The sequence below is a fragment of the Rhinocladiella mackenziei genome (genome assembly GCF_000835555.1).
Source record: "Rhinocladiella mackenziei CBS 650.93 unplaced genomic scaffold supercont1.4, whole genome shotgun sequence".
NCBI classification, from domain to species: Eukaryota; Fungi; Ascomycota; class Eurotiomycetes; order Chaetothyriales; family Herpotrichiellaceae; genus Rhinocladiella; species Rhinocladiella mackenziei.
The window spans coordinates 1,705,644-1,730,770 of NW_013550601.1; the positions used below are offsets into that span (position 1 = coordinate 1,705,644).

Genomic DNA, 25,127 nt, shown 5'->3' on the forward strand with positions numbered 1-25,127 from the left:
TGAGTGTTTTCGACCCAAACCCAGATTGTCCTCCTCGGCTGTTTCGAGGGAGACCCTATCGCCTCGCAGCCCTTTGATCCTTGCTCTAGCATCCTAGAGAGCTGATATGCGCTACCCCACTTCCATGTCGAATAAGCGCACTGCGACGTCAGTGATATCATAGACACCTTCTTGGACTGAAATACAATTTTTGAAGAAGGTAGTTTTCTTGGAGCGCCCATTGTCGGTACCGCCAGGGCGATGCGCATGATCGTCACGACCGTGGATGTCAACAGCATTGCAGAGAAGAAATCTAGTACAAATCCAGCACTCCCATTTTGGTATGTCCGTTGCATAAAGGAGATGATAAGATCATGAACTTGTCAGAGTGATATGTGGCAGCAAAGTGTATCGATCCAAAACTTCGACGGCGTGTTGTGAGCGGCACGGAGATCAAGTAATAGTTCAGACGGTTGAGGGATCTGACATTCCGGCAGTGAGTTCGCCATCTCATTACCCAACCCATCAGGACGAATGTGTGAGATGGCGACATAGCCAACCACTTCCGAATACTCGTCGACTTTTAATTCGAAAGCACCCTCAGAATTCTGGGACAGGTGATGCCCGGAACGTCGCCTCTCTGCAGAATGCTACCCATTCCAGCTCAATTGACAGAGATACACATACAGTCTCTGTCATAGTGATTCTTACACGATCCTTTTACTAATTTCTTCCTTTGTACCGTTTTCAACCAATATCCTCTTTTCCGTGGACCCAAGTTCTAAGAGCATTTTCAACAGAAAAGAGTTCATCCGGCACTGGATTCTACCACGACTTTCTCTCTTTCTTTCATAAAGCGAAGATCAAACCTCTCCCATCCTCAGTCATAGGCGAAACGTCTCCATCCCCGAATCCTCTTGCCGTACCGAAATAATATCAGGGGGAAAGGTATCAAGGCAAGACAAACAAATCCCAACACGCTGGTTGCCCAGTCGACACCGAGGTTCTCGTACATGTATGTCGAGAACAGTGGGAAACCCGCCGCAAACAGAGCCCGAGTGAAGGCGCAGCCAAAAACCTGCGTATGAAAATCGTCTGCAAGTTCTGCGCCACGACCACAGGAACCTGGAAGATGGTAGAAATCACCATGCCCGTCATAAGTGGCCGCATGCGTCCGTATACTTCAGACAATGGGCCGAAGATGAGCGGCCCGAATGCGAAGCCGAGTACAAACAAGGAGACGCCAAGAAGCATGACTTCGGAGGAGACGTGGTATTCTTCGGCAGCGACGAAGACGGTCGTTGAGAATACCGAGGAAGCAAATGAGACGCTGAATGTTGCGCCGCCTGTCGTGAGGGCGATAAGCCATTTCCGCGGTTGAGACATGTTCATGGGTCGAGATGGGTCGTTGGGTCCGTCCCAAGTGACGATTTTGGAGCCCTGGTGGTGGTAATGGGTATGATGATTGGCCTCCTGATCCCGAACTCGATCATGATCCATGATATGGCGCTGACATTTCTCGCAGACGATGTGTTGCTCGTTCCCCTCGTGTGTTTGTTGTCTTTCTTTGATATCTTCAAATACGTTGGACTCCTCATATACTGGATTATTACCCTTTGGGGATTCCAGATTGTTCTCCCTTCTTAGCTGCCCTCCCTGTCCGTCAAAGGAGATTGTGGGATTTGTTGTCGACAAGGAGAACGCCGCATTCGCCATCTGATCGATGATCGAGTTATCGGTTCTGGGAGGAATTCACTGGCAATTGTAGTAGCGGAAGGGGGTAGGAAACATTGACATTAGTGGAAATAAAAATCAGGTCGGATCAGAGAATGGGAGCACGGTGTTACAACAATCAGCAACCTGGACTCTCCTCTCCACGGACCTGGTCATCCACAACAGGGTAGTGTTCCGAGTTGTCGAGTCACGAGCCGATGGCGCCGGATATCATATCGGGGGGGTGTATGCGGGCACCAACCTCGGCTCAATCTTGCCACCCGCTAATTTATCCTGGCCTCACCATCTCTCATTTTATATAAGAATCCTTGGTGTTGATAAATTCTGCCTCACGTGACTAATAAATTCCCCACGTAGCACGCGTAATCTCTCTAGCGTCGATGTCGACTCACGAGCCTTACGAGTCGGAACACTGCGACAGGGCATTGGTATTGGCCCCAGGTAGGGAAACACAAAAGAACATGAACCCTTGAGGTATGAAGTCATCGACAGGAAATTCCCTGCTAGTGGGTATGCTATCTACGGCAGTAAATGTGTTTTTCTGTGATAACATGAACCCTCGGTTTCCAAGGATCAAGCATACAAGGATTCAGTGCATTCATTAGGTTAAGATGTTATATGTCAGCCATGTAGATCATCAGGACTTATGGCTGCAAAGGTTTAGGGTACCGATACACATGAGTCTGCAGTGACAAAACAATACGCTACACTGCACAAGAAATTGATAGCTAGACAGATAACTAGTCGGACGCCTCAAACTTTCCCACCTTAGTCTCCTCCGAACTACCATTTAGGTCCTACGGCGCCAAGCTGGCTTTTCGGCCAAGGCAAAGAAAAGGTGCGCCTTATTGCAGATCCCACGACATAAATTTTGGTCCGTGAACAACAGGATCCAGTTGTTCATGTCATGTGTGCCGTTCTGGGCACATAAGCACCCATTACCAACTCTTCTACTTAGGCTAATACGTATGTGTGAGTCCTTGGTCAGCGCCGGTCCCTGCCGCTGCAGGCTCTTATCCTTACCCGTAGCAAATAATGGCTCGGTGGCCATTAAGCGAGAAAACTTTAATTGGACATACAGCCGGATTGAGTTTACGGCTTAGGGGGGCCTTAGCCTCGGCCTTGTTCCACCTGGGTATGAAGAGCAAGGCTGAAATCGAGTCTGGCGCGCAACCAAGTGCCCGCTAGAGTTTGGCCGTGTTTCTCTTCGCTTCAATTGTTATAAATCGCACAAACCACTAACCTAAGTGATACTCACATAGCAACAGATCTACCTGGTTGATAGTCACGGTCAGCCCCCTAGATTCGCTAAATACTTTAAAGCTTACACAACTAGGTAGTAAAGTAACGCACAGTGGGTTGTGGAGTGATACGGCACGGTGAGGACAGTTGGGGCCTGAGATGGTCCACGTATGGTGTATGATATGGTAATTTCCATGGTAGAATGTTGTAGTGCCGGCCACGCGCCTGTCTAAACATCTGAACATGTGCACACGTGAACCCGATGAAAAGAAAACGAAGTCCTATGTGCTGTTCCTAGTACCCACTAGGCGCATGCGATTGGACGTCGTCATGTCGAAACCAACCGTGGTAGCAGAATGCTACAGCCGATTCTTACTTTGTCCTTTGCTGGTGCTCTTCATCCCCTTCAGTTTATCGACCTTGGTGGCCACACATCCGAATCTTGCCACGCAGACGGTCCGGCCCGATTCCTCTCGCAGGGTGATTTCGAGCATAAACCTTCCGTCGCCATCACATTCTCTGAGTTCAGAGACCGCGTGCAGCCATTCCCATCCCTCCTCCTCGCCTTCGCCTTCTTTTGCACCCGTCTCTGAGTGAGCAGGACGAGGAGGGTTACATCTTGTTTCCCAACTTATCTCCCTTGTCGTCGGCCAATACTGGAGTCCTTCCGGATAACTCATCACCGGCACAGGTAACAAATCAATCAGCAGCGGCAGACTGCGCGGCGACCACTTGTGTTCGCCGGCCTTAACCCATATCTCTCGCACACTCGCGCCATGCACGGGGTGTGTGGTGAATGGAGCGGAGAGATTTGTACCCGGCGGAACGAGACAGCTGTGCGATTTGTGTTTGTAGAATGATGTCCCCCCGAGAATTGCGGCGAAGGATACTGGGATCCAGTTCTCGCGTGTTAACGGGAATCTGGGCGGTGGCGATGAAGATGAGAACCGAGTTGCCGGGGGCAGGATGAGTCCGAGTCCGCCGGAAGGGTTAGACAGAAGCTGGCCTTGTATGGCGTGGGCTTCAATGCGCTGCTCCTCAGCAACCTCATGTTGCCGGTCAGGATTTGAATCAGGATTTTTGTTGAGTTGGACTTTTTGATATAATGAGGCTCGAAATGTCCCCGTCCTTCCCTGCTTGCTGATTTTGAGTGGAGTGATCCTGACATATGCATCTCCCAAAGTCGCATGTGAGAGGAAACTCACGTGGCAAGACAACGTATCTGGAAGGCAGAGGTCTGGGTAATGCCGTTTGCAATGCATTCCGAGGGCTCGGACGATGATGGATGTCATATAGCCGCCATGGGGGATGAGGGCAAAACACCAATCTGGATATAGCGTTGCGGCATAGGTGAATAGGTCGTCAGAGATCGGCTGTATACTGGTTGCCTCGGCGAAGGACTTGGGGGACTTGACGGGGAAGTTTGGGAGGGAATTCATCATGTCCAAATCCAGAGGCATGGTGTTGAGTGGAATGAGAAGAAGCAATTGTGTCTTCTATAAGGAGGTGTGGGATATGCTTCTTTGTCCAAGAGTGTGACCTTTTGAGGCTTTCTGTTTGATTGATATTGAGACCAATTAATAGATTGCAGGTATCGACGCTTTCTAACTTACCATTGAAGAAGAGGATGGGATTGGCGACGATGGGTGTAACTAAATGCTCCGGCATCTCTATGTATACTATCTGATTTGCACTCGGGAGCCGGCAGTTGGACTCTTCTTGCATTTTGTGGCCCAACGCAAGGATCACAGTTAGAATGTTCAGCCAGGCTTAAGGTACTGTGCAGATCAGTGCCACACGATCCGGGCCCGCTGAACCCAGTCGGCCTTGAAACGTGGCTGGGTCCATTCTATTTCAGTAATATACATGGTAAAGGTGATGAACGGTTTGGCGCTTGAGTGTCTGTCACACAGGAGGATGTCGGCGTCAGGATCATTGAGCAACCACGTACGAAGCTCTCGTTGTTTGATTCCTATCTCTTCTCATGTCTCCTGCATGTATCCTGAAACCAACTAAGAAAGGCTCGATGCGGCCCCCGACTTTCTGACAACCCATGTCTGTTTCTCCTTACATCATCTATGCACGTAGCACCCCGCTACAACACAGCATTTCAGGCGTCCTACAGATGATTACACACCCTTTGGTACGATCAATCGGTATTGATATGATATGACCAAGATATGGAGGGATGCTGGCGAAGAGGGCCTGATGTTTATAGGTATTTTCAGGAACCAGTTGTATCGAATGACAGAGAACCGACCATGAAAACATACTGACTGCAAAAAAAACCCGAATCTGACCAAGGATCGTTTCAGGACTCATGTTCACCTTCTTCGATACTTCATATTCATAGACCGAGTGCAGACCCAAGTTCAACCTCGGTATGGCTCTCCTGTTCCCTATTCTTATCGCTATACTCGCCTCCCTGCTTCTGTATGGGCTGTTCATCGAGCCCCTTTCAGATCCGTTACGTCATCTCCCGTCTCCAGAACAACCACCCTTTTTCAAACGATTCCTTAGAGAACCAGATCTTCATAAGTTGGAACAACGAATGAGAGAAATCCCTGATGATGGTCTAATTCGATATTATGGATTCTGGGGGTTCACGAAGACTGTTCGTCACCAGCCCATAGGTTGTTAGGGATATCTTGAAGTTGCAGAGTTATAGCTTCAGAAAGACTCGAGCGGTTCGATCAATCCTTAGGGGACTGCTGAGTGATGGTTTGCTTGCGATCGAGGCCGAGGGCCATAAGTTATGTGTGACCATATCCACCAAAAAGACAACGTTGAACTGGCCGATGCTGATTCCCCGACAGCGTCAAAGAAAAGCACTTCGTCCGGCATTCAAGTTAGAACATATTCGTGGCTTGTATCCTCTTTTTTGGAGCAAGGCGGTGGTCTTTTTGGACAGCCTTAACAAGGAATTCACATCGGACGACACTACCGTCAACGTCAGTCCGCTTTTGGGTCGGCAAACCCTCGACATGATCGGAGCTGCAGCGTTTGGATTGGAGTTCCAAGCTGTTCGTCACCCGGAGAGGGATTTCACCGCCAACTATTTCAAAGGTTTCAGCACCTCAAGGTTATCCCAGTTGAATATCTTGTTGTCCTTAATACTGCCAAATTGGCTTCTCAACCTTATCCCACTGAAAAAGGTCTAGGAGGTTAACAACGCCATCAGGCCGGTGCGTCGTGAGATTGCAGAAGTGGCAAACGGCGGAAGCAGGAATACAAAGATCCCGAAAAGACTCTGCCGAAGAAAATTCCCATGGATATCATTGGTGTCACCCTGTCTTCTGGAGTGGTCGATTTAGATGCTCTGACAGATCAAGCAATGACTTTCCTCGGGCAGGACACGAAACCACGGTATCGGCCTTGAGTTGGGCACTATTCGAGTTGTCCAGACGGCCTGACATGCAAAACAGGCTCCGAGAGGATGTCCGAGCCAAGATCAATTCTCCCTCAGAGTCACAAGGAGCCATCTCACGATCGACGATCGACGATCTCCCTTATCTCAACGCGTTGTGCAACGAGCCACTGAGGCTTCATTCACCCGTGCTCAGTTTGCTGCGAGTGGCAGTCAAACCAGTCACCGTCTGCGGGATTGTTTGTCCCAAGGGGAGCACGTTCAAGTTTTCGCCTTGGAATTTTGGACATGCACCTCAATTATGGTCGTCGGCGATTTTGCTCACCTTCGATCCAGAACGGTGGTTGGTCGAATCGCGAGGGGGTGCCAATTACAACGACGTCACCTTCAGCGGAGGGGCCGAGAGAGTGTGTGGGGGAAGGCTTTGCCAGAGCGGGAATGGCGGTTGTCCTTGCGGCACTGGTGGGACGATACGAATTCGAGTTTGTCGGGACGGGAGAGGAGGTGAATTCGGATCCTGATGAAGTGAAAGTCGAGAAAGGTATCACGGCCAAAATAGAGGGAGGCCTTTATGTGAGAGCTCGACGGATTAATGGATGGTGAAGAATACCAACCACATTCGATAGACTAGTGGTCCATCTTTGAGGAATCAGGCTCGGTGGCCTTCGAGCCGCCTCATAGTACCATTTCTGGTGGCTTTCCAGAACGTCATGATCTGATTCATGAGGAGTTCTCGGCCACCTGGGTTCACGAGAGATACCCCCAAGCAAAAGAACGGCCAACAGTAATACTCTGCGAAGTAGTCCACAGATGGTTCGATACAACGGACAAGGAACATGGCCTTCGGAGACTAAGTTAGAAAGGCAAGAATCTCTTTTTTGGAATAATTGCGTCATCATATGCCTCAGGAGAATCCGAGCACCAAGGACGTAGAGCTTAGGTCCGAAGATGAGAAAACATTCGATATTTCTTTGCTGTACTAGGTAGTGGGGTATCTTTCCGCAGTCCAGGCTATTGGTTGTCGGTTTGTTTAGCACTCTCAGCTCATTTATTTTGATCCTGGGTGCAATAGGAGTATGGGCCACGATGGTCTAGGTCAAAGAATGGAGAGAAGTGTCGATGGGCGGAAATAACGGCGAAGAACCCCAGACCCAGGTTAGAAGTACCCGAAGTTTGAACCAATTGCCAGGCAGCAGACAGGGATAACACAGCAAGACTCACCAGGCTGGAAACGTGGTCTCGGTTATTTCAATAGCCTTTCACCAATCCCATGATACGAGCTTCTCCCCCTCTTCTCATATTCCTTCGGGCTCGTTCTGTCATTGATTCCAAACCAAAGATGCTGTCCAAGCGAATGCCGAAAATCGTTTGATGTAGCCCCGGATTTTTTTGGTCCCACGGTACCCGGTGCTTAATCTTAGACCCCCACCTTCACTGTCGGCTATGGTGCTAGTGAGTTTGCTGTCTACTTGCAGAAATACCCTGGCAAGGCTGACAACCACGATACGCTGAAAATACTTCCGGTGGAATCTTGGCGCCAAGGTCTGTGTCCGGTGGAGACTTGGCGAGCTTACCACTATTGACTAGGAAGAGCGTGAGATACCTCGGTAGATACTTTATAATTTTGTCAGATACTGCGTGGATAATGACGGTTACACTCGCATTCTGTTGTCTGACAACAGGTCGCTATAAGTACCTTACTATACCAAAAAGAGGACATATCGACCAGGTTCCCCCGTTCCCTGGTCCCCGGCGCCTCCGCAGTAAAATTGCTACCCCCTTCTGAACTTTTCTCTTCCATTTTACTAATAGTCTCTGCACCCCGCAATCATGTTCGGCACGTAGGAAATAATCGTTTGTGATGGCCATCATCTTCGCAGCTAAACAGATTTACTTTCAAGGACTAGTAATGACGCCAAATCTGCCTGGCGATCCAGCGGTCAGTGAAGAAGATGAGTACATATATAATGCGTTGCGGACGGCCGAGAGGCCTGATGGCTGACACATTCACTACTTTCCTACCAAGTTCGCCTACATTGCACCAATAATGGCTCGAATGGCTCCTCTTGCGGTCATCTTGCTCGCATTCGTTATATTCCCTTTCGCTGCCCTCTCGAATCCCGGAGGCTACTATGGCAACCGCCCCACTGCTCACATCGACTCTGGACTCGTCGTGGGTTTCACCCAAACCATACCAGGCTCTCGGATAAAGCTGAATACCTTCCTCGGCATCCCATTCGCCGCGAAACCAGTGCGCTGGGGTCCTCCTATACCGCCAGCTCCTTGGAAGACTCCCTTTGACGCTTCCAATTTCGGTCCAGCATGTGTCCAGCAATTCAACTACCCCGATCCCCGTCGCAGTTTGATTCTGAAGTGGTTCAACACCCCTCCGCCCCCTGCCGGTGAGAGCGAGGACTGTCTGAATCTAAACGTATACGCCCCCCCTCCCACAAAGAGAGGACAACCCAAAGCAGTCATGGTCTGGCTCTATGGTGGCGGCCTCCTCTATGGTTCTAATTCCGGCCGTCTCTACAATGCCTCTGGCTTAGCGGCTAACGAAGATGTCATCGTTGTCGTTCTAAATTACAGAACCAACGTGTTTGGCTTTCCTGGATCGCCTCAATTGCCGCCGACCGAAAGAAATCTAGGGTAATTCGCACCGCCCTTTCCCTTCCTATGTGCTGGAAAGATGTCCTCGCTCTGCTCAAGCCTCGCTAACCCCCCGCCGTATAGGTTTCTGGACCAGCGTCTCGCCCTTGACTGGGTACAGCGCAATATCGCCGCCTTTGGCGGAGACCCCGACAAAGTCACCATCTTTGGGGAAAGTGCCGGTGCTCTCAGGTATGTCACCGAAGCGCGATCGCCGTCTCACGCATACCAACATACCTTCTAACGCACGCCATCTTCTTCAATGACAGCGTCGATGCTCTCCTCACCCAACCCCCGGAACCAGTCCCATTCTACGCGGCCATCATGGAATCCGGCACCGCGACGTTCCGCGGCCGCCCCACGGACCCAGCAGCATCCTGGAACATCCTCGTCGCCGCCATGAACTGCACCGCATCCAACTCATCCTCGTACATTCTCTCATGCATGCGTGGCCTCCCCGCCACGACGATCAAAGACTACAACGAGCACAACCGCCTCTCCTGGTCGCCTGTCTTCGACAACGTCACTAGCGCCGACACCGCGCGCTCGAACCGCCTGACCTCCACGCCGTCGAACTCAAAAATCGCCCGCGTGCCTATCCTCGGCGGCTCCAACGCCGACGAAGGCCGCTTGTACTCCGTCAGCGCCAACGACTCGTCCAGTTTTATCCGCGGCCTCTTCCCCACCGCTACCGACGCAGACATTGCCAACCTCCTCGCTGCATACCCGATCGGCGTGCCTCCGCCCGTTGGCTTCCCCAATGAATTCGAACAGCTAGCGGCTATTTACACTGATTTTGTCTTCCAGTGTCCTGCGCGCCTGGTTGCCATTGAGACCGCTCAGGTCGGCATCCCCAGTTGGCGATACTACTACAACGCTTCTTTTCCGAACACGGACATATTCCCGGATTCTGGCGTGTACCATTCCTCAGAGATTGGGATTGTGCTTGACACGTACCCAGATGAAGGCGCCACGCCGTTCCAGGTCCATCTTAGTCACTATGTACAGAAAGTGTGGGCGGATTTTGCAAAGAATCCTTATGGCTGGGGTGTGCCGCCGTGGCCGCAGGTGTCCGAGGCCATGGGGATGCTTGGTGGTGGTGTGCGTGTAGAAGATGGGCCGGATGCGTTTGGCCCGTTGTTGACAGTGTTGGATCCGGCGGAGATGGATATGGTTGATCAGCGGTGTTGGATTTATCAGCCTATCTATGATTTCCTAGGTCATTGAGGCGATGTTCAACAAATGATAGATAGTGGATGCAAGAAAGGTGACCCGACGACAGACAGCAGGGAGTGTGGTTGGCGAACACCACGTGTAAATATTTTAATTCCAGTAATATATGCATATGTCATCACCGAGTATTTAATCACCATTGTATTCGCGAAGATCCTTAAAGAACCCGAGTCTGGCCTTGATCAATCGAAGGACCGAGTCCTGAAAATCTTGAACCCTGAATCCATTGAGCGCATAACCCACCGCGTCACACGGAGGGTAGAGATAGCCACTCTAACAGGAATAGTAGAAACAACACTCCTCTAGGATGTTTCCAGTTAACCCAAGCATACTGTAAATCTTACGATTCCATTACGAGGAGTGGCAAGCTCTTGTAATGATCACATTGGTCATTTCTTATCCCGTGCGAACCAGTCTTCGCAGTCATATGCAACCTGCAGCGCGGCTGTTTCTTGATACCAAGAATAAGCCGTTCATCGATGTGTGATATATTTTTCTTGTACTTTCACTTCAGGCATCAACTCTCCGGTCGATGGCTATCTGGGATGCCGAAGACCGAAAACGTTTCCAAGCTATTCTCGGCACTTGGTACCTGTATTATAGTCTCCTTAGTTACCCGTTGGCCCTGTACCTTGTACGGAGGGCAATTATTCATTATCCTCAGCTTTCGGTTAACGTTCCAGTGTGCCACGCCTTGGAACTTTCTTTAAGCGTTGAGGTACAAAATGTATATCGAAACACATATACCGTAGTAAACTAGAAACAATACTAACATTCGACTTCAGAGATCTGAGCTCTTCAGTCTTGTTTCCCCACTCAGTCCGCCTCCTCAGATTCAAGACAATGCAGCTCTTCAATGCAAGATCCTGTTCCATAGGCTCGCAGATATCGTTACACCGCGGATGGCCAGAGCTTCCCAGAGACGACACCCATCTTCCTTGCTGGTCTTGTAGCCTCGCATTACGGGCTCCTCAGGACCAGTTGGTTGCGGCGGGCACCCGCACATCCCAATCTCAGCCTCGCATTTCTGATGCTTGAGGCTCCACCCAATCCACTTACTAGAAAATTCCTCGTACACTTCGTCATACTGCTCCTTGGTCTCAATGTATGCGGCGATCTTCTCCGGGTTGATGCGTCCCTTGTTCTCGAACCATCGGTGTACCATGAAGGCCCAGTTCCACGGTCCCCCGCCCATGACGAGCTTAAAGGGAAAGAAATTCTCCAATGCGATTATCCGCTTGAAGCATGTTGTGTGATAATAGTATTTCCCGTCATATGGGCGACCCTTGTCGACGCAGACGCGGAATTCGTCCGCAATGTATCGGCCATTGACGCCCTCCATCTCGACACGTATACATTCTCCGGTCCGATATTGCGACGACGCTCCTGCTCCGCGGCCAACGCTTCATCAATTGCCTTCTCCTTGTCCAGCATTTCTTGGAGGAGACGCTTTCTTGTCGCCAGCTCTTCTTCATCGGCCGACGATTCGGCCGGTTCATGGTTGGGATAGCGGGGATGACTGCCTCAGCGATTATGGAAGATCCAAGTTTCGTAGCGCTCATCCTTTGCCCGGTAGCGGAGAAGAGTGTGCGGGCGGGATCGCCGGCGTCCTACCTGCGACTGGTCTGAGCTGCGTTCGGGAGACCTTGTCCCCGTAGAATGCACCACATCTAGGTCTTCTGCACTGTCCTCTCTAGAGGGACACGGTGAGGCTGGCTACCATAGGAAGTACAACGAATTTGAAATATTTGCGAAAGAAAGCTCATAGAAATATAGGATTCAGCACAACTTTCACTTCAAGAGATATCTATAAGCCTATCAGTCAAATCCGGCATTGGATTACGTGGATGACTTCGGCCGCGGCTTCGGCTCTGCCAGCGGCCTCTCATCCGGTCTTTTGGCGATAATATACTGCTGCTCCTCCGGGACACATTTCTCATTGTTTGGCTGGAACGTATCAATCGTCTCGCTCACAATCTCGAGGCCCATACTTGTCAAAAAACCCTTCTGCCCCTCCGCACTCAACATGAGCGTTGGCAGCATTTCGCCCATGAACGGAGCATCGTAGTCCTCGACATACGTGCCTGTCTCATCCCAGTCTGCTGGGTCCTGGACGTACTTGTCGCCTGGCATTTGACCTAACACTAGAATCCCGCCGGGTTCCAGCGTCCGCGCAAACTTGCATATGGTGGAATGTAAATCAGCGTACGATAGCTGGAGTTGGCTGAAGATGATAAATACACCAGCGAAAACACCCTCGGGTTTGTAGGTGAGCATATCGGATACGGTGAAAGTACCAGAGACCCGGGTGCGTGCGTACTCGACCATTTTGGGAGAGATGTCGAAACCAAGGACCCGAAGGCCGGCTTTGGAGAGCATTTCGGAGACTGGCATACCGGTGCCGCAGCCTACGTCGAGGACGCGCGAGTTTGGGGAAAGCATGGCGATAGCGTTCTTGACGCAGGACACCTTGAATGGGTTGTCATGATAAGCATTTTCGTAGTCGATGTTGAGGCCTTCGAAGGTCTCGAAGCCTGCGCGGGCGCCTGGTGTCGACATTGCTTTCAAACAGATGGTGGTACCTGGATCACGACCCTTGCAAAGGCGATGAGGGTACGATCTTGGTGGTCTAGACACAAGAGTTGGATAACCACCAGGGTGGAGATGTTGGGGTTGTTGCTTGTCTTTGAATATATCGTAGTTGTCCTGATGTTCAACAGTAGCTAGTGCCCCGCTATTGGAAAAGGAATTACCATTCCTATTCAGGATATAGGGGTAGGAATACGAGTAGAAAAGGGGTAACCAAACGTGTATATATGCTATCGATCTGGCAGGACCAGTTACCAGAGCATTCGACAATAATCAATGTACACCCACTGAGTTTTTAAAACACCTGGTCCCCTCTGGGAAAGTCTAAGTAAATAGAAGAATTGAGCGGTTAACGTGCATGATCTTGGCGTGCATGTATGAGGCGGTAAGTCTTCCGTCTCATAGACCACGGACATGGTTGGCTTTCAGCTTCACCCATTTTATGGGAAAACGTAGCTTCGAGAAGCGATGGGAGGATGTTCAGTAAACGAGGTAAATTTCATCAAACTGGAAATAGATAGGGGGACGAAATTCATCAGGGAGCCGGTATCCGATCGGTCATGAAACGAAATCAACCCGGACACGCAAGGTGACACCTGGATCGGGCATGGCCAAATGGCGTGAGGACATGGCTCTGGCCTGGTTTACATGATATGCCGACTTGCATAGGGTAGAACTGCTGAAGACCGTTGTCCAGATGAACAGGTGCATGGACTGAGTCTGGGACGCGCCGCCGCAACTTTGCGTCCTGTAGAACCGGGGACCGGGCAACTTTTTACGTGAACAGAGGGTTTCCCTTGGTCAAGTTCGAGGATCCCTAGCGGAACATCATGTAGTCCTCCCTTGCTTCAATCTCGTGAAGCCGACCTGAGGAGTTTCATTACGCTGATGAGGCCGTGCTGAATCTATCAAAAGGAGTGCATGGTGCAAGAAGCCAGCGAAGGATCAGAATCGCATTGCTTCGTAGAGATATTTACAACGATTGTGGATATCGTACCGGAGACAATCAGTAGAGCACGGAGAGTTTTATCGATGCGAAATGTCATGCAGTAAACTTCCCCAGGGCCATTACGATGCCCTTCACCCGTCTCGCTTCATGAGCATGACGGGACCACTGTATACATGCCTTGCCCCGAAGATATAGTAAAGAACGGCAATGATGATGGTGCCTCCGAACATTGTTGAAGACCAGTTCATCGATTCGGCCGTTACCGGTGTAGCCAATGGCCAAAAAGCAAAAAACCAGACGGGTGTGAGGAATATGAGGGCGGCAATGTTAATGTACAGGCCATATTTTCCTAATGACCATCGATGTGGTGGTAATGGTGGTCCTCTGAGTCGCCTCCAGACCAGACAGCTGATGGTGATGAAATACGATGTGAGGATGGAGACGCCACCGAGGGAATTGATCGCGTTCAGAGCAACCGAAGATCCAAGGTTGATGAGAGAAAGCAAAGAGCTCACGGCGAGTGAAACACCAACAGCGCGAAGAGGGATGTTCCAGCCGGGAGACACCTACCCCCAGTCAGTCAATCGTCTTCATGTTGATAAGACGTACAGGCCCCACCTTAGACAACCAAGACGAACTAGGCAAACCTCGGTCTCGAGAAAATGACCAAATTTGTCTTGATGCGGTGGCTACTTCACTGACACAGCAGGAAGTGAGCAGAATGATTACCACGGCTGTCATGGCGTTGACTGCGCCGTAACTACGGGTGCCGTTGTAGAAAAGTTGAATGAAAGGCTGTCTGGTAACGGAGGCAGAGAGGGAATCGACGTCGCCCAGAGTGAAGATCAAGGTGACTGCCATAATAAATCCAAGGGTTGCGTTGACACCCACCGACCACATGATAGCATTAGGGAGTGTAATTGACGCATCTCGAATTTCTTCAGCTGTCATCCAAAACAAGTGTCAGCATCATATGCGTAAAGTGAAATATTCGGTGCGACGGTGAATACTGACACATGTGGACTGAGCAATCGTACCCGATAAGCACGCTCAAAGGTGTCGTCAAGCCAATCATGGCCGAAAGTCCTGTGCTAGGCCAACCGCCAAGGTTGGTAAACTCCAGCAAAGCATCGTGAGCATTGGCACGGGGAGCCATGACCCAGAGAGGGATGGTAATGGCGAAGAAACCAGCGAAATGAAGGATCAACACCATGCCCTCGATAAGAGGTAGTTGCACAGCCAACACGGTGTTGAAAGCGATCGAGAATGCTATGGTGGCAATGGTGAGAAGAGTGCCATGCCAGGCGTGCCACACATAGTCCGTTACATTCAGAGCAATCAAGCCTTGAATGATAGTGCCGACCATGAAGCAAACGCCAGCAAGGTAAACTTGCCACCCGATGGCTGAGAGCCAGCCTAGAAATTGGTCAGCGAATAGTCCCAGGGGATTCAGAGAGAGACGCACCAACGATGTAACTTAGAGGTTTCTGAATGCTGGGAGGAGCAAATTCCGAGACCCAATGATACTGTCCACCAGCCGTTGGAGACCTAGGATGCATATGAGCCGAAGCTCAACGGCGATGGAGGACATGGTGCTTCTCACATTGATGCCAATTCCGCGATACTTGCATAAACCAACAGCATTCCAAGCCCAACCGCGATAAATCCCCAGAAAAGAAGAGCAGTACCTCCATCCGTCAGGACAAACGTGAAAAGCCTTTGATCCATGGTCAGTTACGCTGCTACCATATACAAAGCAACTTGATTGGCTGACTTACGGGAGAAGAATTTCCCAACTGGCCATCACGGTACTTGCAAATCCCAGCATTGTGAGGAACTTGAAGTTACGCTGGCAAAGTCAGTCCAGATTCAAAGTTCTCAGGATGGGAACGCATAACTCGAAGGACCTGCTTCTTGCCCAGGAAGCTCATTTCCTTTTTGTCGTGAGCCGTTCCTTTATACTTCATTGGAACCGAACCAGGCTCATCGTCGATATCCTTTTCTCCATTTTGAGAAGAAGACTCTGCCTTCGGCTGCTCTGATAGAGAGATGACTGTCAGATCTTCCTTCGCAACTCTCATGTTAGCGACCGGTTCCTCGTCAAGGTTGTGCAGATCAAGTGTAAGCCTAAAGAACAAGGAGGATGGAAAGGGAACTTGCCAGCAACCAACCACAAGGATGGGTAAGGCCTATTATGGGAGCCTGTACACGTGGAGCCGAACCGAACCGAGCACCAGGGGCCCTCGACATGAGATTGATAGCAAGGGTTATGAGGGGTGGCGTCTGGCAAAGTCCGCCACCCACTCAAGAACCGCGAAGTTCGAGGCCCCAAAACCAAGCTTAGCGGCTTAATCAGTTGTTCCAAGACGACTGAATCCCGGGAGAGGCCCGAGGAGTCTTTTGTCAGAGTCAGTGCGTCGATGAAATGAAGGGGCCAATGAGGCTGACGGATGGGGCCTTCCGACCTGCCAAAATGCAGAAAAACCCGTGGCTGGACAAACCAGAAGGCCCCCCCCCCCTTTTGGTGCTCGTAAGTATCCATAGCTGGCCAAGATCCACCGTCGCTTTGGTTGATTTACACAAGTCCAAGATTTCTGTGCTGCTCGTTGACTCGTTTGATTACTGGCGACTAGATATTGCCGACAAGGTGGATGGATGGACGAGGCTGTATTGTGATCATCTCGTTTAATCATAAAGAGCGGCAATAGTATCAGACTCCTGTGACCACGACTGTGAGTGAGAAAAGGTTTTGACATACGGGGGCCCATCCTCTAAGTAAGTGGCACACTCTGACTTGGGTGGTCGATGCTCGGTGACAGTTTGTGACAACGCTTCGGTTATGTCAAAACGCAGGTATCGTGTGACCGGGTTTGTAAATGCATGAATACGGAGTTCCTATACTTCTTGATAGACAGCACACCCCCTATATTTGAACCCACTTGAAATTTTGCCAGACACCCATTCGCGATTTCCTTTTTTTCTGGGTGATTCATTTCCAGCTTTGTGATGTCCTCCCAAGTCCATAGACATGAATTCAGCCACGTCGAGTATGAGTTCCGGCGTCCCAATACCCTCGGGATATTCTCTTCCCTTTGCTGTAGTGACTGACAACGACCATACTGCATGGATCATTATTGCTGCTGCAATCGGTCTGTCCTGGATTTTGCTCTTCGCCGGTATCAGAATATTCATTCGGCGTACGATTAGCCCTGGTTTTGGCTTCGATGATGGATTTATCGCTGCTGCAACGGTCAGTCTTACCAATTTGCTGAATTCGACTAGCTTTCTTGATGCAATTGACTCATGGACCGTAGACGGTGGGTATCATTGAGTTATCGATCATCCTGGCTGCGTGTTCTAAGGGACTGGGAAAATCGATAGACATCGTGCCGTTGGAAAACCGACCGACTGTGCAAGAGGTACGACATCCTTGCCAGACTCCTTATTCGCTTCTGTTGACCCTATATAAATAGATGTACTACACTAGCAATCTGCTCTTCATCATAAGTCTCGGCTTGTCGAAGCTGTCAGTCGTCTTCTTTTTACTGCGATTAACCCACGTCAAATGGCACAGGATAGTCTTCATCTCTGCTACGGGACTCCTTACTGCGTGGACTATTGGGTCTCTTTTCGCCATTGCGTTACAGTGCAATCTGACGAAACCATGGATCATGGCTGGTGAACGGTGCACCGGAGCGGTAGGCCTCCACCATCGGCCGAAATCAAGTCCATAACAACGGCTGACTGGTCTGATCTCTGGAACAGTACTTACGATGGCAAATAATATGCGCTCTCGACATCATCTCTGAGGTCGGCCTGGTAGCGATGTCTATATGCCTTGTGTGGGACCTGTATACTTCCGTGACGAATAAGATTGTTGTGGTAGGGGCATTTGTGTTCCGACTTGGGTGGGCCTTCCCTCGTCATACTGACACACTCCGTGCTGATATACTGACTCTCTACCATAGAATGATCGTCGCAGTTGTCTTCCGCCTCGCTAACTTTGACAAACCCGGACGAATCACAGACCCTACCCTCGCCGAAGACTTATTCATCGTATGGACGCAAACCGAGCTGATTTACTCCCTTGTTTCTGCCACGATACCCACCCTCCGTCCCTTCATGAACAATCTGAACACTCGCTTTGGTGGCCTGGACCAGGAAGGAAGGGGGAACGGCTATGACTATGAAAACGCTTCCGACAGCTATCAAATGTCGAATTTGAAGCCAATGAACAGAAGCCAAGACAGGGAAGAATACATTGCAACCAACTCGGCACGAAATTTGTCTGAACAATCTAGCGCAGACAGTTATGGTGTGGTATGCGGGTGCCCAATCCAGGTGCAGACGTAAGTCCTGGCCGAATTGGAGGAAAAAGAGGCACTACAAGCGCTAGGAGAACAAGAGAAGAAACCGGCAATGGTGATGCAACCAGTGCCGATAGCAACGACAATGGACGGATGATTATCCAGAAGGACATGACATTCCAGGTGGAACATTACGACAACTGCTGAATGACTGAGGCCCTTATTCCAATCGAGGCTGGCAAAGAGAAGGTATATGCATGTCATCACCGTCCTTGCAACTCTAATGCGTCGGCATAGAGCAAGTTCATCGCTGTTTTCTCTGAGATTGCAGGGATTGTCTATTCACCCAAGAGTTCAAATCAGGGTCTTTAGTGATCCCCAACAGAGTATCTCAAAAGTGAGTGACATGAAATGCGATCTTTGTACCCAAGAGCAGTCAATGGCTTGGACGTATATACAAGCATTCGACATGACATATTTGGGGTTCACGATAAGGAGCTCTGTTAGCATATCAGCGAGGTTGGCCGAAGGCCTGAAGTGAACTTAGGCATAAAGTTAACTTACGGGTGGCCCCAAGAGCTACCTAACTTAGGTTGCTTGGCTGTGCCTCTAAGCTGATGGGCCATCGGGGAATGAGCCCGCTAGGGCATCACATGTCTCACGTGACACATGACCTGATTACATAATACAAGCCCTCTGCTCGATGCATCTTCCCTTTCACGTAAACGCCGCTCCACGATGCCAAACTCGAAGTCTTGAGGGATACTCTAGCTAGGGTCTGGTGCCGGTTCTCTTGCCAGAGCAAGTGTTTGAATCAAAGTCCACTTTCAGACAAAGACCAGACACGAGACTTCCAAGCCAGAGGGAGCGTCGAAGTACCATGATATGACGTCAAAAGATAGCTTCGTATCCGCCAGCACTGTCCCATAATCTTACGCCTATCATATCTGGATAACTCAAGCTGTTGAGCAAGATCTTATTATCAATCCCTTTCTGTATCAAGAGGATACCAAAATATACTTGACGGTCTTTCGGCTTGTAAATCCTACCTCTTCAGCCACTTCGGTTTCTTCAATCATCATTTCCTACCATGTGCTCAATCCCAGACGTCAATGCCGATAAGGTATCCTTAATCAACATCCCCATCGTGGACCTTCAACCATTCACTTCCGACGAGAGTACACTCGAAGACCGCCGCAAGGCTGCTCAAACCCTAGTCACTGCCTGCCGCGAGGTTGGCTTCGTGTACATCAAGAACCACGGTGTCCCTCCGGATGAATTGGAAAAAGCATTTGCAATATCCAAGAAATTCTACGACCTGCCTACCGAGCAGAAGATGAAAGCGCCCCATCCGCCTGGCTGGGCGGTACATAGAGGCTACTCATGGCCCGGACTGGAGAAGGTGTCGAGCGCAATCAGCGACAAGGACGACGAGGAATTCGTCAAGGAATTGCGTGAAGTACAGGATTACAAGGTACGTGGCATTATGCTGAACCTTTGTCCTTCTCCCTCATCAACGAGGCATCTGGCACTCCCAGTCCGTTCTCTTTACTCAGCTTGTATTGAACTATTCACGTATAGGAAAGCTATGAAGTGGGTTCGGAGAACAACCCGGACCAACCCAACATCTGGCCCCCGCCAGACGTATTACCAGAATGGCGCCCCTTCATGACAATGTTTTACTGGACATGTTTCGAGGCGGGCAAGAAGCTCCTCCGTGCTCTTGCGCTAGGTATTGGTCTAGAGGAAAACCATCTCCTACAGTACCATAGCGGCGACTACAATCAATTGCGACTCCTCCATTATCCGCCCATACCGGCCCGGGCGATTGAAGGAGGGAAATCCGCCAGAATGCCCGCGCACACCGACTGGAGTACGATAACGATGCTGTTCCAAGACGACTGTGGCGGTTTACAGGTCGAGGATCCGAGGAAGGCCGGTGAATTCATGGACGTCGCACCCATACCAGGGACTTTAGTGATGAATGTGGGTGATCTGCTAATGAGATGGAGCAATGGTAAGTCCAGCTAACCCTCACGCACGTCCCCATATTGGACCCACGCCGTTACTCACTGGCGGTGCGATCAAGACTATCTCAAATCAACCTCTCACCGCGTCCAACTCCCGCCGAAACAAGACCGGTTTACCGGCGATGAACGCCTGACGCGAGCACGCTACTCCATCCCCTACTTCATCACGACCGACCCAGACAGATTGATCGAGTGTCTGCGCTTTGACGATGAGCACCCACCGAAATACGAACCCATCACGCAGCGGGACTATGCCGCGATGCGGGCGAGGATGCAGTACTGAGTGGATTGCCTCATCCCGTCGCTCGTCAACGAGGATGGAGACGTCGACTTCGGAGGTGTGATGCCGGACACGTCTGCTTCAAGTGGTAGTTGAGCGCCTCGAACAAGGCATATAGTTCACGCAATGGACGACCTGCTCTTTTGGGGAAATTGTGAAATTCGCTTCCCATTTGTCACATTCCCATATCCCAATCCACATCCAGCTTGTCCTTTTGGTTTTCCTCGTTCTGCCTTTTGCGAACCCCATCAACATCGAGGAGGTATTTCACACAGAGAAATGTGATTCACGAGCGGTATGGAATTTCCAATGCGGGATTGCTACACATGTGTATCACCTTGTGCTAGGGCAGGGAAGGCGGAATCTTGGAGCCCGAGATCCGGACATCGAACCCTGTGAACCGGAGAGACAAGAGGAACAGTTCAATAAGTGATACGACACCGTTTTACTCAAAGAATGATCTCGTGTTTTTCCCCACTTCCTTTTTTCGGCTTTGTCCCGTGGCCCCCAGACCTTTTCGTCACCAAATACACTACTAACCCCATCCATCGGTCTTCATGGCCGGTCGGTTCGTTCATCTCATATCTAAGAGTGCCCCACAATCGCCTTCGGCTTATACGGCTCTTCCAGATACTTCATCTCCTCCTCCGTCAGCTTTTTCCCTCGAACCTCACACGCCTCATCTAACCTACTCAAGTTACTGAAGCCGACAATCGGGATGGTTCCTTTCTGAATAATCCAGGCGAGCGCGACCTGGCTCATCTTCCAGCCCTTTTCGTCCGCGAGTTTCATGACGCGCTTGATGATTTCCGCATCCGCGGCGTCGACCCCAGTAAACAACGAGCTCCCCTTCAAGCTTTCTTCGCGGGTTGTAGTGTCTGATCCTAATGGGCGCGCAAGCAGACCACGGTATAACGGAGCCCAAGGGATGAGGCCAACGCCGGTCTCGTGGCAGTAGGGGTTCATCTCGCGCTCTTCTTCGCGGTAGCAGAGCGAATAGTGGTTCTGCATGGAGACGAATTTGGTCCAACCCTGGGATTCGGCGCAGGATTGCATCTTGGCGAATTGATATGTCCACATGGATGATGCGCCTGGAATGGAGTTTGCCGTGTTATCAACAAGTTTGGGGAGAAGGCATACGACGGCAAGAAGGGAGAAAACAGGATCGGAGAGACCAAGACCGGAAGGGAATTGGAATAGATGGGGAAAGACAGGGGAGGGAAACGTACCAATATACCTGACCTTTCCCCGTTCGACAAGATCATGCAGAGCCTTCATCGTCTCCTCGACTGGAACCGTAGAGTCGAAGCGATGAATCTGTAGCAGATCCAAATAATCCGTGCCCAAGCGCTCGAGACTCTTTTCCACGGCATTGAAGATAGCTGCTCGGCTCAATCCACCTTGATTCACATAGTCTTTACTCTTCTTCATTTCTTGCAAGTACTTGATGTGCACGACATCGGGTTCCTCGCCCACAGGGCCGAAGCATTTGGACAGCAGGATGAGCTTGTGGCGGGGAATGTTGTGTTTCTTGATGGTCGCGCCGATGAGTTTCTCGGATACGCCGTTCGAGTACACGTTTGCGGTGTCCCAGGTGTTGAGGCCACGGTCGTAGGCGCCTTTGAGGAGTTGGTCCACTTCAGCAGGGTCGTCGACGACCCACTTTTGCCACGCTTTGTGTCCTGTGAGTGAGAAGGGGGAGTGTAAATATAAGTTCAAGTTGGCATTAGAGGCTCAAGGAAAAGAAAAGCTCCAGGGCGGTGTTTGGGATGATAGACGATGGCTTGATCGACCTCCATAATCTGATTCGCCATAGCCTGCCAATGGAAAGGTAATTAGAGATTCAACTCACCAAAGGACATAGCTCCTAGGATTGGAACCGACACGCGGAGTCCACATTTTCCCAGCTGGACATACGAGACCTTGGTGTTTTCCAAGCTCTCCTGTAGTGATCTTGGAAGACCAGCGTCGCCCATTTGGCTTGTGATGATGGTGGCTCCGACGCAGAGTTGAGAATGAGATGCTATCGAAATATGTCGTCAACGACTAGAATCACGATCTGTCTATCTTGGTAAAGAGCTGTGCCTCCACAGCTCGAGTGGTTGATGAAGGTTGAAGGGTTGTGAATCTTCATCCGTGGTCAATCCGTAGGCAAAATGTAGGGAGGGGATCGTTAGGATCGGTGGTCCTGATTCGGCCATAGCGGCGTTATGCTGTGTAAAATCCACCTCTCGCGATTTATGATGGCAAATAGCAGGCGTCAGTAGAGAATTACGACAGGCATGCTACAGGAACAGACATTTAGCGTGCACCTCATTCCTAGATCATATGGACTGCTATTGATACACGGGTTTTACTCGAATCCACACTGATATCCTATTTTCATTCCATCACGCTCCCAAATCATGTTGAGAAACGCGATTCCATGTCAATTCGTCATAGCTCATGTGGGTCTCATCTCGCTTCTTTTCTCCATCGTTATCAGTCGAATCCTGTTCTGGCCCTTGACCTAATATCCGTTCTGCAAAGCGTCGGCCTGGCCCCAACACCCCTCCGCTCATCTATGCCCAATCAAATCCATGGCATCTTCTTCGTCATCTCCATCCTCCTCCTCCTCCTCCATGACGTCGTTGTTGCTGCTTGCCGACTCGGACTCAGATTCAGCATCCACTCCACCATGTTGACTAGGGGAGTTTGGGCGACCCCAGAAATCCAAATCGTCGTCATCTTCGAGTGGAGTCGCTCCACGTCGGACAGTTTCAGTGCTCTCAGGCGGACGCTGACTGGTACCGAAATAACTGCCCACAACAGGCGAGAGAGACCTGGCCGATCGGGCTGTGGGCGAATGCGGCAGAAGCCACGGCGACTGACTTCTGGGAGTAGCCGGATCGGCTCCGGTATCAACGGGACGTGCAAGAGCTCCTGTAATATCCACCGGTTGTGGCCGCGGGCCAGCTGGGGTCTGACTCTGATTGGCGGTTATCGCTGCTTCACCAACTCCTGCCCGCTGAGCTCGTTCCTGTTGTTCTCGAAGTTGTAGTGTGTTTTCAGCCCCCAGCAGTTCCAACTGGGTTGTATTGTAAGATTCACAAATGGTACATTTCAATCCCAGCCAATGATATTTCGTCACACTCCGGCTATTGCAGTCATTGCAGAAGATGTATGCTCGATTGTCCCGATATTCCTCGGGCATCGGTTGTTCTTCAATGTGTCTGTCCAATCTCCGGAATTGAGTCTCCATATTCGCAATGCTCTTTGAACAAATAGGACACTTGTAGCTTGCACTGCACCATTCTGCGAAGCACGACTCGTGAATGCTATGTCCACAGCGCATAAACGCCACCGGCTTATTCGACGTGAACATGTATTCACCACAGATTGGACAGTCACATTTCGTACTCCTTTCAATACATTTGTGTGCACTTTCAGCTTGGATGGACATACATGCCGCGCATGTCTTGCAGTGAAAAAAGTCCTTGCCCAAACCCTCACCCAGTCGACAGATGCCACAATCATCACAATGATAAATCGACTTAGCGGGGTCGTTGTTCCATAATTTGCAAATAGGGCAGTAGTAGCAGGCTGCTTGAACATGACACATTTGGCAAAATTGACCCGCTGTTTGTGGAGTATTGCAAAGCATACACAGCATGTGTTTGGTTTCTCGACGAGGGAGAGTGTGATTTTCCGCCTCATCATGACACAGTCGACATGTGTACCACCTTTCACACGAACTGCATTGCATCTTGACATTCCGTTTGTAATGAATGCAGCCCAGCTCAGGTTTCGGGCTGTCGCCCGAATTATCGAGGTCGTCGTGCGGAGGATCGGCATCGACAGGGGCATATGTCGGCTGGAGATCTTCGGGAGATAAGTTGTACACGATCTCTTGGCTGGTTCCCGACATCATGGAATTTGGGGATCCCGGTCGTCGAGAAGGATCGTGCGATTTGTTCAGGGGGCTTTTCACAGAGCGACGAGACTGAATGGTTTGATATCTTTCCATCATCAACGCATGTACCAACCTAGATTTCTCCGCGGGTGTCCCGGGTCCTGACCACACAGCGCTGATACGTTGTCTGAGAGGCCCCATCCCATCGTCCTCGGGTAAAGTACCTGATCCATCTCTTCTGCGGTAACCATTGTCATCATGTTCGACTCGTCCCACTTCCAAGTCTGCTGGTCTGGAGGAGTCGGTGGGGACAGCTGCGAGTGGACCAGACACAGAGCGTGATCTGGTATTGCCTTCGTGGACTCTTGACTGGTATTGCAACTCTCGGGTAGGATTGAGGGAGGTTTCACTGCTAGTGCGATGGTCTTCAAGAGAGACAGGGCGGACAGCGCGTGATGCATCTGTATCGAGGGGAGGAAACTCTGACGTGGCTGGTTCTTCTTCATGTCCCAAGTCCTCCATGGGCTCCAGAGGAGAAGGGATCTGATCGACACCATTCAACTGGTTGGCCCATAATTGTATCGTCCTTGCAATAGACTGCACGGTAGTCTCCTTATTCTCTCCATCTGGCTCTTCCACGGAGGGCGGGGGTGATGTGTTCCACAGGTGGGAGGGATTCCAGCGTTGTAGATCGGGGACCGCAGGGAGGAGGCCCCGGGATTCTTCAGCACTGCTAAGGCGGGAAAATCGCCGTGCTTGGCGTAGGACGGGTTCGACGATGAAAGAAGGGAGATATTCACTCATTGAAGTCTTTGGAATCGAGGGAAATGCATGCTATGGGAGGAGATGGCCGTTGTCGAGCAGTGGGTTGTCGCG

General features: G+C 50.6%; 12 protein-coding genes across 12 annotated transcripts; 5 read left to right on the top strand and 7 right to left on the bottom strand.

Moving 5' to 3' along the window:
* Window positions 1–859: 859 nt before the first annotated feature.
* Window positions 860–1,695, bottom strand: Z518_05764 (uncharacterized protein; the record flags this gene model as incomplete). The annotated part of the gene is made up of 2 exons (XM_013416575.1): window positions 860–1,057; window positions 1,126–1,695. The coding sequence occupies 2 exons, from the start codon at window positions 1,693–1,695 to the stop codon at window positions 860–862; spliced, it is 768 nt and encodes a 255-aa protein (XP_013272029.1).
* A 1,619-nt stretch (window positions 1,696–3,314) lies between these two features.
* Window positions 3,315–4,415, bottom strand: Z518_05765 (uncharacterized protein; the record flags this gene model as incomplete). Its single annotated transcript, XM_013416576.1, has 1 exon — window positions 3,315–4,415. The coding sequence occupies one exon, from the start codon at window positions 4,413–4,415 to the stop codon at window positions 3,315–3,317; it is 1,101 nt and encodes a 366-aa protein (XP_013272030.1).
* A 923-nt stretch (window positions 4,416–5,338) lies between these two features.
* On the top strand, window positions 5,339–6,116 carry Z518_05766 (uncharacterized protein; the record flags this gene model as incomplete). Its single annotated transcript, XM_013416577.1, has 2 exons — window positions 5,339–5,569; window positions 5,772–6,116. 2 exons carry the CDS (start codon window positions 5,339–5,341, stop codon window positions 6,114–6,116), a joined length of 576 nt encoding a protein of 191 aa, XP_013272031.1.
* A 107-nt stretch (window positions 6,117–6,223) lies between these two features.
* Window positions 6,224–6,925, top strand: Z518_05767 (uncharacterized protein; the record flags this gene model as incomplete). The annotated part of the gene is made up of 3 exons (XM_013416578.1): window positions 6,224–6,321; window positions 6,381–6,561; window positions 6,659–6,925. 3 exons carry the CDS (start codon window positions 6,224–6,226, stop codon window positions 6,923–6,925), a joined length of 546 nt encoding a protein of 181 aa, XP_013272032.1.
* A 1,444-nt stretch (window positions 6,926–8,369) lies between these two features.
* Z518_05768 (uncharacterized protein) lies at window positions 8,370–10,198 on the top strand (the record flags this gene model as incomplete). Its single annotated transcript, XM_013416579.1, has 3 exons — window positions 8,370–8,971; window positions 9,056–9,163; window positions 9,241–10,198. 3 exons carry the CDS (start codon window positions 8,370–8,372, stop codon window positions 10,196–10,198), a joined length of 1,668 nt encoding a protein of 555 aa, XP_013272033.1.
* An 859-nt stretch (window positions 10,199–11,057) lies between these two features.
* Window positions 11,058–11,546, bottom strand: Z518_05769 (uncharacterized protein; the record flags this gene model as incomplete). The annotated part of the gene is made up of 1 exon (XM_013416580.1): window positions 11,058–11,546. One exon carries the CDS (start codon window positions 11,544–11,546, stop codon window positions 11,058–11,060), a length of 489 nt encoding a protein of 162 aa, XP_013272034.1.
* A 497-nt stretch (window positions 11,547–12,043) lies between these two features.
* Z518_05770 (uncharacterized protein) lies at window positions 12,044–12,763 on the bottom strand (the record flags this gene model as incomplete). Its single annotated transcript, XM_013416581.1, has 1 exon — window positions 12,044–12,763. One exon carries the CDS (start codon window positions 12,761–12,763, stop codon window positions 12,044–12,046), a length of 720 nt encoding a protein of 239 aa, XP_013272035.1.
* A 1,110-nt stretch (window positions 12,764–13,873) lies between these two features.
* Window positions 13,874–15,823, bottom strand: Z518_05771 (uncharacterized protein; the record flags this gene model as incomplete). Its single annotated transcript, XM_013416582.1, has 7 exons — window positions 13,874–14,308; window positions 14,361–14,686; window positions 14,757–15,158; window positions 15,208–15,290; window positions 15,346–15,459; window positions 15,521–15,591; window positions 15,650–15,823. The coding sequence occupies 7 exons, from the start codon at window positions 15,821–15,823 to the stop codon at window positions 13,874–13,876; spliced, it is 1,605 nt and encodes a 534-aa protein (XP_013272036.1).
* Window positions 15,824–16,791: 968 nt separating this feature from the next.
* Window positions 16,792–18,256, top strand: Z518_05772 (uncharacterized protein; the record flags this gene model as incomplete). Its single annotated transcript, XM_013416583.1, has 6 exons — window positions 16,792–16,992; window positions 17,057–17,161; window positions 17,216–17,440; window positions 17,508–17,650; window positions 17,711–18,091; window positions 18,139–18,256. 6 exons carry the CDS (start codon window positions 16,792–16,794, stop codon window positions 18,254–18,256), a joined length of 1,173 nt encoding a protein of 390 aa, XP_013272037.1.
* An 883-nt stretch (window positions 18,257–19,139) lies between these two features.
* On the top strand, window positions 19,140–20,362 carry Z518_05773 (uncharacterized protein; the record flags this gene model as incomplete). The annotated part of the gene is made up of 3 exons (XM_013416584.1): window positions 19,140–19,523; window positions 19,631–20,066; window positions 20,139–20,362. The coding sequence occupies 3 exons, from the start codon at window positions 19,140–19,142 to the stop codon at window positions 20,360–20,362; spliced, it is 1,044 nt and encodes a 347-aa protein (XP_013272038.1).
* Window positions 20,363–20,944: 582 nt separating this feature from the next.
* Window positions 20,945–22,335, bottom strand: Z518_05774 (uncharacterized protein; the record flags this gene model as incomplete). The annotated part of the gene is made up of 2 exons (XM_013416585.1): window positions 20,945–22,041; window positions 22,212–22,335. The coding sequence occupies 2 exons, from the start codon at window positions 22,333–22,335 to the stop codon at window positions 20,945–20,947; spliced, it is 1,221 nt and encodes a 406-aa protein (XP_013272039.1).
* Window positions 22,336–22,916: 581 nt separating this feature from the next.
* Window positions 22,917–25,055, bottom strand: Z518_05775 (uncharacterized protein; the record flags this gene model as incomplete). Its single annotated transcript, XM_013416586.1, has 1 exon — window positions 22,917–25,055. The coding sequence occupies one exon, from the start codon at window positions 25,053–25,055 to the stop codon at window positions 22,917–22,919; it is 2,139 nt and encodes a 712-aa protein (XP_013272040.1).
* Between the last annotated feature and the right edge of the window lie 72 nt (window positions 25,056–25,127).